General features: G+C 39.0%; 1 protein-coding gene across 1 annotated transcript in view; it reads right to left on the bottom strand.

The window, feature by feature from the left end:
• The window catches only part of LOC311286233 (NACHT, LRR and PYD domains-containing protein 1 homolog), a 118,805-nt gene that overhangs the window by 90,726 nt on the left and 14,915 nt on the right, over positions 1 to 13,164 (bottom strand). Inside the window, exons 2-3 of the mRNA XM_084402350.1 lie at positions 9,959 to 10,213; positions 1,205 to 3,082 (exon numbers count right to left, since the gene is read on the bottom strand). Of these exons, the coding sequence (XP_084258476.1) occupies positions 1,205 to 3,082; positions 9,959 to 10,191 (2,111 nt within the window). The 5' untranslated portion in view covers positions 10,192 to 10,213. The remainder of the gene's footprint in view (positions 1 to 1,204; positions 3,083 to 9,958; positions 10,214 to 13,164) is intronic.

The following is a 13,164-nucleotide window of genomic DNA, read 5'->3' as shown; positions in this document are numbered from 1 at the left end:
GCCCCCCGGTGGCTGGTCCCAGTATAGGTCAAACCCAGAGTCTCGATCGCCCCCCGGTGGCTGGTCCCAGTATTGGTCATAAACCCAGAATCTCGATCGCCCCCCGGTGGCTGGTCCCAGTATAGGTCAAACCCAGAGTCTCGATCGCCCCCCGGTGGCTGGTCCCAGTATAGGTCATAAACCCAGAGTCTCGATTGCCTCCAGTGGCTGATCCCAGTATAGCTCATAAACACAGAGTCTCGATCGCCCCCCGGTGGTTGGTCGCAGTATAACTCATAAACCCAGAGTCTCGATCGCCCCCCGGTGGTTGGTCGCAGTATAACTCATAAACCCAGAGTCTCGATCGCCCCCCGGTGGTTGGTCGCAGTATAACTCATAAACCCAGAGTCTCGATCGCCCCCCGGTGGCTGGTCCCAGTATAGCTCATAAACCCAGAGTCTCGATCACCACCCGGTGGCTGGTCCCAGTATAGGTCATAACCCCAGAGTCTCTGTTCACGCGCACAGTAACTGAAAAATTTTAACTGTTAAAAGAAAAGGCTAAATAAACTATTGCATTCATATAATACCGGAACTACGCATCAAATCTCTTATACTGGTCCTAGTATAGCTCATAAACCGTGCCTCCCCATGAAGTCTAATGAACGCAATGAAAACTAAACAATCAAATTACTCTTCAAAAAGGGTTGATGGTTCTTTATAATGTTTTTTTGTGGCTTTTGTGAGGCTTAAAAATAACACAGAATAGTATACACACAATATCGGATTTGGATACCGATAGTATCGGATCGGCGCATCTCTATTCGAAACTGCTAAGTATTTAATTTTATTTGTGTACACTCAAAACAGAACACTGTGGCTTTATACTGTCACAGTTTTTTCTTTTCTTTTGTTAATCAGTTAATTATTTAAGTCAAATATATTTAGCATATTTATTCTTTTTATACAGGCCTTTAGACTATGACTTTATGAAAACAAATTATTATTTTTATTTTATTTTAAACGTAACTCCATTTTCCTTAAATCATCCTGGCGACCCATGGTTTGAAAACCTGTGCTCTAGGGAAATGAGTTTGGCTCCCCTAGTATAAGTGAACCTCAGGGAACATATTAAAACAATGTAAAAACTTCATGTCATGACCCCTGTAAAGTTGTAAGATGCATTATTAAAAAGGATTATTTAGCTATAATGATTAAACACTCACAGAGCTTTTCTGCAGTTGATCACAGCTGGTACCAGTCTTCTTCTCCCCTCAGCTGATGTGTTGTATTTTATGGTGTTCAGCTCATCCAGCGCCTCCTCTGAGATCTGAAGCATGTAGGAGATTGTTGAGCATTGAGACGGAGAGAGTTTCTCCTCTGAGTGTTTGTCTGATTTCACAAACTCCTGAATCTCTCTGGACAGAGTCTGATCTTTCACTTCCAGCAGACAGAGGAACAGATTGATGGATTGATCAGCTGAGAGATACACCTCAAAATCATCATCATCATCATCATCATCATCATCTTTGATCTTCTCTTTAATGTACTGTGTGATTCTCCTGATGCTCTCTGAGCTGTTCTCTGTGTGTGTCAGTAGATCCTGTAAGATTCTCTGATTGGACTCCAGTGAGACGCCCAGCAGGAACCGCAGGAACAGATCCAGCCGTCCATTCTCACTCCTGAGGGCTTCATCTACTGCTGATGTTAGTAGATCATACAGAGAGACTTCATCAGATCTGAATTCATCCAGAAGCTGCAGTGGTTCCTTGTTCTTCATTAAATAGCAGTAAAACGCATAGAAAGCAGCAAGAAACTCCTGAACGCTCAGATGAATGAAGCTGTAGACTTTCCTCTGATGAATCACAGATTCCTCCTTAAAGATCTCAGTGCAAATCCCAGAATGCACTGAGGCGTCAGTGACGTCTATGCCGCTCTCAATCAGGTCCTCCTCATAGAACATCACATTGCCCTTCATCAGCTGATGGAAAGCCACTTCAGCAAGTTTCACAATCACTTCTCTGTTGGACTGCAGGAGTTTCTCTGGATCTCTCTCTTCATACTTCTGATTCCTCATGTTGATCTGAATCAGCAGGAAGTGGATGTACATTTCAGTCAGAGTTTGAGGGATTTCTGCACTCAGATCTTCTTCCAGGAGCTTCTGAAGCACAGTGGAGGAGATCCAGCAGAAGACGGGTATGTGGCACATGATGTGGAGGCTTCTTGCTCTTCCGATGTGTGAGATGATTCTGCTGGCTTGATGCTCGTCACTGATTCTCTTTCTGAAATATTCCTCCTTCTGAGGCTCATTGAATCCCTGAATCTCTGTCAGACGGTGGATGTATTTGGAGGGGATCTGATTGGCTGCTGCTGGTCTGGAGGTGATCCAGATGAGAGCCGAGGGAAGCAGATCTCCTTTCATGAGCTTTGACATCAACACACCCACTGATGAAGTCTCAGTCACATCAGAAACTTCCTGAGTGTCTGAAAACATCAGTGTGATTCTGCTTTCATCCAGACCATCAAAGATGAACACAACTTTACACTCCTCATAAATCTTTGAGTCCAGATCTTGAAGTTCAGGATGAAAGTGCAGCAGAAGTCTGTGAAGACTGTACTGATGATCTCGGATCAAGTTCAGCTCTCGAAATGGAAGCACAAACATGAAATCTACATCCTGATTGTCTTTTCCCTCTGCCCAGTCCAGAATGAACTTCTGCACAGAGACGGTTTTCCCGATTCCAGCGATGCCTTTAGTAAGAACAGTCTTGATCTGCTCTTTCTCCTGGCGTCCTGGTTCAGGAGAGGCTTTAAAGATGTCATTGCAGTAGATTGGAGTGTCTTGTGAGTGTTGTGTTCTGGCTGTTTTCTCCATCTGTAAAACCTCATGTTGTTTATTCACTCCTCTCTCTCCCTCTATAATGTAGAGCTGTGTGTAGATCCTGTTCAGGAGGGTTTCATTCTCTTGGAGTTTCAGTCCCTCAAATAATCTCTCATACTTGTTCTTCATGCTGATTTTGTGTCTGTGTTTGACTCTCTGTAGGTCATCATTCACTGGTTGAGGAGAATCCTGGTCTCCAGTCTGATCATCTCTATAAATTCTGCTGAGATTTAAGATGAAAAATAACAAATTAAAATCTAAATCTACACAATCTTGTCCATCTTGTATTTTCTGTACAATTAATGCATTTCATTTCAGATTCTGAGAAAACACAAAGAAATTATTTTTCCTGTCTGCGATTTCATTCATTTTAAGCAGGGCTGCAATAACTAATTGATAAAATTGATAATAATAGAAAATGAAAATAATGAATTTGATTATGGATTAGTCGCATCTGCACACTGTGCACAGAAACCATTAGCCAGTCACGTCGTTTTAAATAAGTGAATAGTGGTGAAAAAAAAAAACTATTCTGTTCAGTATCGTGATATTTTGCGCACGCAATTATATCGATACAGTAGCGCAAAGTATTGCAATATTTCATTATAAAATTATCTGTTTTACTTTCGGGTTATAGGGCTGTGACGGTGGGAGTTTTTTACCACTGCGGTGGTAACGAGCCTATATAGAGAGAAATGCACACTGCATACGGATTACATAAGCAGAGAGTAGGCTAGTCTGTTTCTTTTCGTTTTGAATTGTTTAGTTTAAAAGTAGACAATTCAAGCTTTCTATATGGAATAACTAATGGAATATTGTTAAATTCGCTGATAATCGGGTGACCAGATCGCAAACCAGAATTCAAAGCCGACAAGCTTAACCCTCTGGGGACCAAAAACGCGCCTGCGCGTTTTGCTCGTTTTCTTTTTTTAGCAATGAAAATAAACACTAAATGCTCTGTTAATTTTGATCTTTCATTTTCGTGTAATACATCAATCGATCCTGTTCAGTTTCTATTTTTTTTCTGTATACTCACAATAAAAATAAAGTGTTTTGCTTTTTGACAAATAAAGAAAAATTAACACGATGCGATTTCTGCCTTCTCTCTGTCAGTAAACTCCCATTTGAAACGCGTTCGAAAATTATCTATAACTCCGCGAAAATTCAGTCAAACAGGCAAACAGACCCAAGGGCATAAAGCTTGAGATCGCATCTTTTAAATGAAGTAATTTATATAAAAAACAAATATTCTAAGCTTCTGTAATCTGTATAAAAAGAGAGCGACTCCAGTCGAGCTCATTCCGAGCCATTCAAAAGTAATGTGACCACTCCCCGGAGAGCGCGTGCTATTCAAATGCAAATTCTGAGAACCATTTCAGTCTGTGAAACGCCCCCACATCAGCTGTAAACAAAGCGCGTCGCGAGTGAAGCATAATAAGCCTACCTTATGGAGAAAAGATTCTTCAGAACAGTACTGATATGAGGAGCAATATCTCCTGATATGAGGAGCAGATCCCGCTGAGGAGTGAGGTAGGCTGTTTTCTTTTCTCAAGTGTTGATGTGGAATAACGTTATGGAATAACGTTTGCCTATGCAAACCGCAAAAAGATGAATCGCATTTCTATAATATGACTCGCCTTTCTGTGAGATGAATGAAGGGTACATATTTGTAAAGACTGTTTAGCCTAAATATGAATCGCGCGTCTGTGTGTGTGAAAGAATAAACTGCTTTGCTATAGCCTACTGAGATGAGTAAAAATCGACTGGAATATGTTGAAATAAAATGTATTTGTATAAGCAACGTATTAAACTGCAAATTAGCATTTATATGCCCTAATATTTCATAAAAACAACGTTACCGTCAGTCACTTGTTGACTAGATTTGGGTACAGTTTTTAGGCTACTGTTGAATATACTGCCACATCAAATAAGCTTTTGTTTAGCAATTTCTGCTCATATCTAACGTTATATATATATATATATATATAAAACTATATATATATATATATATAACTATATTATTTATATATATTATATATATTTATATATATATATAGTATATATATATATATATATATATATATATATATATTTGCTATATTCAAACTAATGAATACATATGATAAAATGTGCCTATAATCTTTTTTCTTTTTCTTTTTTACAAAGAAAGAGTACACTTGAAATATTGTTGAAATTGTAATTATTGTTGTAATTGTAACATTTTTAATAAAATAGCAAAACATATTTACAAGATAGATGTAAGCGAAATCTTAAATGGTCAATATAAGTCTTCTTCTAAATACATCTTTTGTCCTTGCATTGTGGCTCAGTCAGTGTCACACCTGAATGAATGGCTAATTATGCAGTCATTATGCAGAGTGGGTGGGACATGGTAATCTAAGGTGTAAACTACTCCTCCCCCTCGCATATTGGCTTTCCAAGCAAAACCTGTTTTACACCATTAATTTTGAAGCTAGAACTCAAAGGGACAACATCCATAAGTCAAAAGTCTTGTGGACACATATTTAATATGTGTTTTGTGGTCTTAATTCAGCAACTTTCATTTAAATTTTTTCCAATAACCACGCATAAACATTATTCTCTTAAAAATACAAACATCTACATACACGTTGCTCACATATTATGGTAGCCCTGTTTGTGCTATATAGAGTGAATTTACACCTTTGCCATTAACATGTTTATAAATAACTGAAAAAAGCACAAATGTCAAGGCATGTCAGAACATCTCAAGGACCCCAAAAACAGCTTGGTCCCCAGAGGGTTAACCCTCTGAGGTCGGCAAACGCGCCCCCGCGTTTTGCTGGATTTTTTTTACATTGTAGCACTTTAAACTTAAATTACTCCGTCATTTATGGTCATACAGAAAAAATAAATATAAAAAAAGAATCTGTGATATTTCTACTTTTGTATGTGTCCACTTACAATCAAATCAAAACATTGTGCTTTTGAAAAATAAAGAAAATAAACAGGGTGTGCGTTCTGCCTCTCCGTCGCGGTGAACTTTTTTTTCTTGAGCACGTCTATAAACTGAAACAAAACTCAGCGAATACTTGTCACACATTTATGAGCCATATACCTTTATAAACATTTAAGTGTGTACTTTTAAATGATCGGATTCAAACTGAAAACAAATATTCTATGTTTAAGTAATTTGTATAAAACCAACAAGATGTCCAGCTTCTCAAACGCTTCCTAATTACTTTTAATTTGACCATGCCTACTCGCGCAAAAGATATTCACATGCAAATCTCCACATGGAACGCGAACGCGCTCATTACCTCAAAAACAAAACACTTCATCAGTCTCTGCTTTTCGCCGAGTTTGAAAGACGTGATTTTACATTGGCTTTACCCCAGAAGAAGAACGCGATTTCAAGACAATAAAGATAAGGTAAGAAATTCTTACATATTAGTTTGTTATTGTTGCATAAATTTCACATTGCAGTTGAACTGTTGCTAGATATATGGTGAATATTATAATATTTAGACCCGTGTTTACTGTTACTGTGTTTGTGGATATCTGCTCAAACGTAGATATGTATATGGTAGGCCTAACCATAATGTTTTATATTTGAGCGCGATCGCGTTTGAATGTATCATATTTTTGATCGCGATCGCGTTTGAATGCATCATATTTTGGAAAAGCAAAACGCTCCAAACGGCTTCATGTTTTTACTATTATCTCATTTCATATCATCATAACGGATGGAAACATTTGAAGTAACATGATAATCAATATATTTTTCACTAGCTTAGTTGTTACTGAAATCTTTTTGAAAATGTATATAGGCTGCTATATTGTTATTATTTTATGCAACACTGCGCATAGCCTATACCTACAAGGCACAACAAACCTGGTGTTCATTATATAATATATTGTTGGAAACATTTGTGTGAGTGTGTGTGTGTATTCTGTGAATTTTAAAAAGCAATTTTAACCAGAAAAATCTCAAATGTATTCCCAAAATCGTGCAGGCCTTTTTCTTGATATCAGTATGTGCACTTTTTTTTTTTTTTTTTCAGGACCAGATGCCACTGAGTCCTGCTGACTTCAACATTCACAGTACATGTCTCTGTACATGAACATGGTAAAGTGAAAATCAAACACCTTGGAAATGAAAGGTATGTACAATGTTTTTAGGAATGGCACAAAGGTCTCTTTCTTTGGATCATTGACTACGTTTACATGCAGCCAATAACCCGTTCAAAACCGGGATATTACCATTAACCCGGTCGCGCACGGCCATGTAAACACCGGCAAAAACCCGGATATGCTCATATCCCGGTTTTTAAAAACCTGGATATTACCCCTGGGGTACCCCTTTTCTAACCCGAATATTTGGTCATGTAAACGCGTATCAGCATATCCCCATCAAAAGGAACATTGATTTGTGTTCTGCGCATGTTCTATTCGCAAGGAACCTTGGTCTTTTGAGTAGAGACGGCGCATACAGAAACCCACGTGCAGTATACCGGAAGTAAACAAGAAGTAGAGGTTAACATGGCGAGACGCAGCACAGCAACACACTTTTGGAGCGAGAAGGAAAGCGCAAACAAAGGCGATCGCTATCTGCCCCGAACTATTCATTATCCGCGTGTTGCTGCTGTTGTTGTTGTCTTTGGATACAGGAAGAAGAATTGGAAATGACGCATATTGCGTCTTAAGGTTGTCCGTACGTCCTGACGCTAACCGTGCGTCGCCGTTTACATCGGGATATTCCCAACTGATTACAAATTCCATGTATACAGGAGTAACTCTCTCTGCTCACGCATGTAAACGGGTTATTCCGAATGTTTCAGAAACCCAAATAGTGACCCTAACCCGACCATAACCCGGATATTGGCTGCATGTAAACGTAGTCACTGTTATCAATAAGTGTTTTTTTGTTGTGTATCTTTGGATTATGTTGTAAATAAATCCAAACAATTTTAAAAGCCATTTTTTTTTAAATCTCCTCATTCTTTGTGCAAGGTTGGTCAGAATGATGGGCCCTGATAAGCTCCTAATAGGGCCAATAGGAAGTGTCTTTGTCTTTCTCAGGTGTAAAAAGCCTTACATATTAATGAGGTGATCCGCCCCTTCGCATATTGCTTTTTCACACAAAACACGTCGTAAAAATTTTAAATCAATATATTGTCTTCTCTGAATGAGCAGTCAGGGTGATTTTCACATAGTTTTAGAGCAATTATTCTAGGCTACGTGATACAATTTTCAAAAGTCTTGTGAAGAAATAATAAGTATGGGTTTCATGACCTTATTTCAGTGAGAATTTTTTTTTGTATTTTCACAAACCACGCATAAATGTCATTATCTCAAAACTACAAACTTTTACACACATGCTGTTGATCTATTATTGTAGCAGAGTTTGTGCTGAATACAGTGTAATCAGACTTTAGCCATGAAAATGACACAAGTGACAAAAATAAGCACAAATGTCAGAGCATGTCAGAACACCTCCAGGGCCCAGAAAACAGCTCAGACCCCAGAGGGTTAAAGTTATGGGCTCACGCACAACTCTCTCATTCATCATGAATCCAAACTTTTCCATGGCTGCGAATCGATGTAACATTTATTTGCTAACCTATTATTTATTTTGTAAACAAAGCTTTGTGCTTCACTCGTGTCATAATATTCACATAAAATAGCATTCACATAAAAAAAATGTGTTTTGGCGGACCACCGCCAGTGCTACTCAGCCATGGTGGTGCAGTTGTCAAGTTTATACTATTATGTCTGCTTTATGTTACTCTATTGTATTTAACAATATTTAACAATGTATTTATATACAGAGATAGAGATAATTACGTCCTGGCCTGTAATAAGTTCATTCCTGAATGTTTAAGGATAAAGTTTTTGCACTACCCTTCTAAGTTTTTGCACTTCAGTTAATCTGTATAAGATGTGAACATTATCTAGAATTAAATCTTCTTATTTTCCTAATTTTTTGTAATGCCTTTGAATAATATGGGGGACATGAATCGCAATACGTCGCAGAATCGAATCGCAATACGTTAAGAATCACAATAACATTGAATCGTGGCCCAAATATCGCAATACTATCGAATCGTCACATTTTTGCCAATTCCCACCCCTATAAGTGAGTAACTAATTTCTATGGATAAAACGCATATGGAAATTAGCGGAGGACACAGAGAGATCTTTTGTGGGAATGGTGCAGGACTCTAGTTGTCTGAAACACGAGCATGCTTTATGTTTTTAAGCTCTTCAAACAAAAGCATAAGAGTTTACCGCGGCTAGCACTGTTGTGCTCTGACAGATGAGTGTGCTGTTTATTACCTTAGAGACGTGTTTTTTCTCAGCGCATAACTTACATTTTACAGCTACATCTTAATCTGTAAATGTTAGAAAGGATTTCCAATGTTAGCGTATTTCCATTTTGCATAAACCGACAACATGAACAAGTGCAGATGTAAATAAACATATGCATTTTGAATAAACTATTGTCTGAATAAAATATACATTTTGGAAAAGTAATCATATTTTTATGAAAGCAGGGATACTGTTGAAATAGCCTATTAATGCAATATAATTACTGTGTTCAGAGTGAATGTGTGTTTCTCATAGCCTACCTCATGTTTTTGTTTACGTTTATTATAATTTTTAATTCAGTCATTTCAACTTCTGCTTTTAATGGTAAGCAATCAGTTGTTTTTTGTTTGGGAATGTAATGTTTGTATTTTAACCTTTTTTTGCACATATAAAGTACAGCACAGCGTACAGAGATTAATTCACTATATTTGTTTTCATAGTCTTTATATTACACAATGTTTGGAGGACAACATTGGGCAGGATGTGGACACATTTTTTTTATTTTTTTATTATGGATTTAAATTAAATTTGACTAAAAATAATACATGTTTAAGAATTCATACTCATTCTATATTTGGGATTGTTCATCTGATTCAATGAAAAAAAGAAAAAGAAAAAAAAAGAATAATTCCATTATCAAAATAATCGTTAGTTGCAGCCCTACAGCAAATCTCATCTCTCTGTGTGAATTCAGTGTGTTTTTGTCTCCCATAAAACAGTTAATTCACCACTCCAGGTTTACACTCACCTGAGGTCAGAGGTCACTGGTTCATCACTGGGGTCAGAGGTCACTGCTTCATCACTGGGGTCAGAGGTCACTGCTTTATCATTGAGGCTAGAGGTCACTGCTTTATCACTGAGGTCAGAGGTCACTGCTTTATCACTGGGGTCAGGAGGAGGAGTCACTGATCTGCCAATCTTCACAGACACACAGCTGGGATCTGGAGATGAAGATCTCTTCCTCTTCACTCTTTTCTCCATAATGAGAAACTGACTTCAGAAACTGTGCATGGAAAAACAGAACAAATCATACAGAACATTTAGATTATTCCAGTTCAGTAAAATCAAATCTCAATACTACACACACAATGACATTCTAGAGATTTCTGTGCGTTCAGACTGTGTAGTTGCAGCAGATTGTGGAGCATCCTTGTAAAGTGACGTCACTGACAGCAGTTTATATCACACTAATGGCTAGTTAAGAGCCCGATTTGCAAGTTTTGCAAGAGCTCGCCGACCGGTCGGGCTGTAATCGCATACAAATCTGCGGTTGATCCGCGCTCGCCAATCTTCAAGTGTGAAATACTTAACGACGCATCAAAAACGCTCGCTGACACATCGCCGACGCCAGACAAATATCAAGCATGTCAAATATCTGGAGCTGTCGGCCGACTCGATAGCCTGCGGTGTCACGTGTCGCGACGAGCAACAGCCAATGATCAGCTTGTTATGACATTACAAAAGTCCTTTGTATTTGTAACCATCGTTGCCAAACCACAACAGGCAGCTGCTTTTTCATTATAATGTTTTACTCACTTCCAACTCTCTCTGACAGACAATCCCTGCTGCCCGCGTGTGCTTATCCATCCTTTCACCCATATTCCTTTTTTTGGGGGGGGGGGGGGGGGGGAGTTCTAAACAGATCATTGCGCAAACAATATATACATACACTCACCTAAAGGATTATTAGGAACACCTGTTCAATTTGTCATTAATGCAATTATCTAATCAACCAATCACAAGGCAGTTGCTTCAATGCATCCGTCCTTCGGATGAGACGTTAAACCGAGGTCCTGACTCTCTGTGGTCATTAAAAATCCCATGGCATTTCTCGTAAAGAGTAGGGGTGTAACCCCGGTGTCATGGCCACACACCATTGGCCCTTACCAATCATGGCCTCCTAATAATCCCCTTACATTGAATTGGCTCTATCACTCTCTCTCCTCTCTCCACCTATATCCGGTGTGTGGTGAGCGCACTGGCGCCGTTGTACTGTGGCTGCCGTCGCATCATCCAAGTGGATGCTGCACACTGGTGGTGGTTGAGGAGAGATCCCCTGACATGATTGTAAAGCGCTTTGGGTGTACAGTAGTACATATGAAAGCGCTATATAAATGCCCGATTCTATTCTATTTAGGGGTGTGGTCCTGGTCAAGACAATCTCCTGAACTCCAAACTGAATGTCAGAATGGGAAAGAAAGGTGATTTAAGCAATTTTGAGCGTGGCATGGTTGTTGGTGCCAGACGGGCCGGTCTGAGTATTTCACAATCTGCTCAGTTACTGGGATTTTCACGCACAACCATTTCTAGGGTTTACAAAGAATGGTGTGAAAAGGGAAAAACATCCAGTATGCGGCAGTCCTGTAGGTGAAAATGCTTTGTTGATGCTAGAGGTCAGAGGAGAATGGGCCAACTGATTCAAGCTGATAGAAGAGCAACTTTGACTGAAATAACCACTCGTTACAACCGAGGTATGCAGCAAAGCATTTGTGAAGCCACAACACGCACAACCTTGAGGTGGATGGGCTACAACAGCAGAAGACCCCACCGGTTACCACTCATCTCCACTACAAATAGGAAAAAGAGGCTACAATTTGCACGAGCTCACCAAAATTGGACAGTTGAAGACTGGAAAAATGTTGCCTGGTCTGATGAGTCTCGATTTCTGTTGAGACATTCAGATGGTAGAGTCAGAATTTGGCGTAAACAGAATGAGAACATGGATCCATCATGCCTTGTTACCACTGTGCAGGCTGGTGGTGGTGGTGTAATGGTGTGGGGGATGTTTTCTTGGCACACTTTAGGCCCCTTAGTGCCAATTGGGCATCGTTTAAATGCCACGGCCTACCTGAGCATTGTTTCTGACCATGTCCATCCCTTTATGACTACCATGTACCCATCCTCTGATGGCTACTTCCAGCAGGATAATGCACCATGTCAGAAAGCTCGAATAATTTCAAATTGGTTTCTTGAACATGACAATGAGTTCACTGCACTAAAATGGCCCCCACAGTCACCAGATCTCAACCCAATAGAGCATCTTTGGGATGTGGTGGAACGGGAGCTTCGTGCCCTGGATGTGCATCCCACAAATCTCCATCAACTGCAAGATGCTATCCTATCAATATGGGCTAACATTTCTAAAGAATGCTATCAGCACCTTGTTGAATCAATGCCACATAGAATTAAGGCAGTTCTGAAGGCGAAAGGGGGTCAAACACAGGGGTCAATAATCCTTTAGGTGAGTGTATATAGCCTATGTATATATGTGTGTGTGTGTGTGTGTGTGTGTGTGTGTGTGTGTGTGTGTGTGTGTGTGTGTGTGTTATATATATATATATATATATATATGTATATATATATATATATATATATATATATATATATATGTATATATATGTGTATATATATATATATATATATATATATATATATATATATATATATATATATATTAGGGGTGTGACGGTTTCAGAATTGGTGTGACGGTTATGACGCGAGTCAAATGACAAAACTCATCATCCGCACCAACGTTTTTTGACCAAATTTCAAAGCCCCGCCCGCCATCCGCTGATTGTTTTGCGGTCTATGGACGATGCAATGCTCTGCTGATGCGAGCCGCAAGAAAGCCCTTGTCTGTTCTAGAAAGGATGCAGCAAAGATATTTAATGCTAATGTATGAGGCATAAGCCTACGCTGAGTTTCATTCATTTATGATGAGATGCGCTCAAGTTCGCAATGCAAGTGAACACAGCGCACCGGCGCCTCCATGTCACGGTTATTATATTGTCTATTTGCTTTTTATTTATTAAATACATGCAATTGGTTGAGGAAACATTTATTAAAATAAAGATACAATTTGTACAAAACGAAATTGGCTTTAAAGAAATGCAAGTGGTAAAAATCATGTCTGACGATTTACAAAACAAAACTTCATTAAGTGGTAAATGATCT

This window comes from Rutilus rutilus (genome assembly GCF_951802725.1).
Source record: "Rutilus rutilus genome assembly, chromosome: 2".
Taxonomy (NCBI): Eukaryota; Metazoa; Chordata; class Actinopteri; order Cypriniformes; family Leuciscidae; genus Rutilus; species Rutilus rutilus.
The sequence above is the reverse complement of the archived record's forward strand: the minus strand, read 5'-3'. Positions and strand labels throughout refer to the sequence as shown.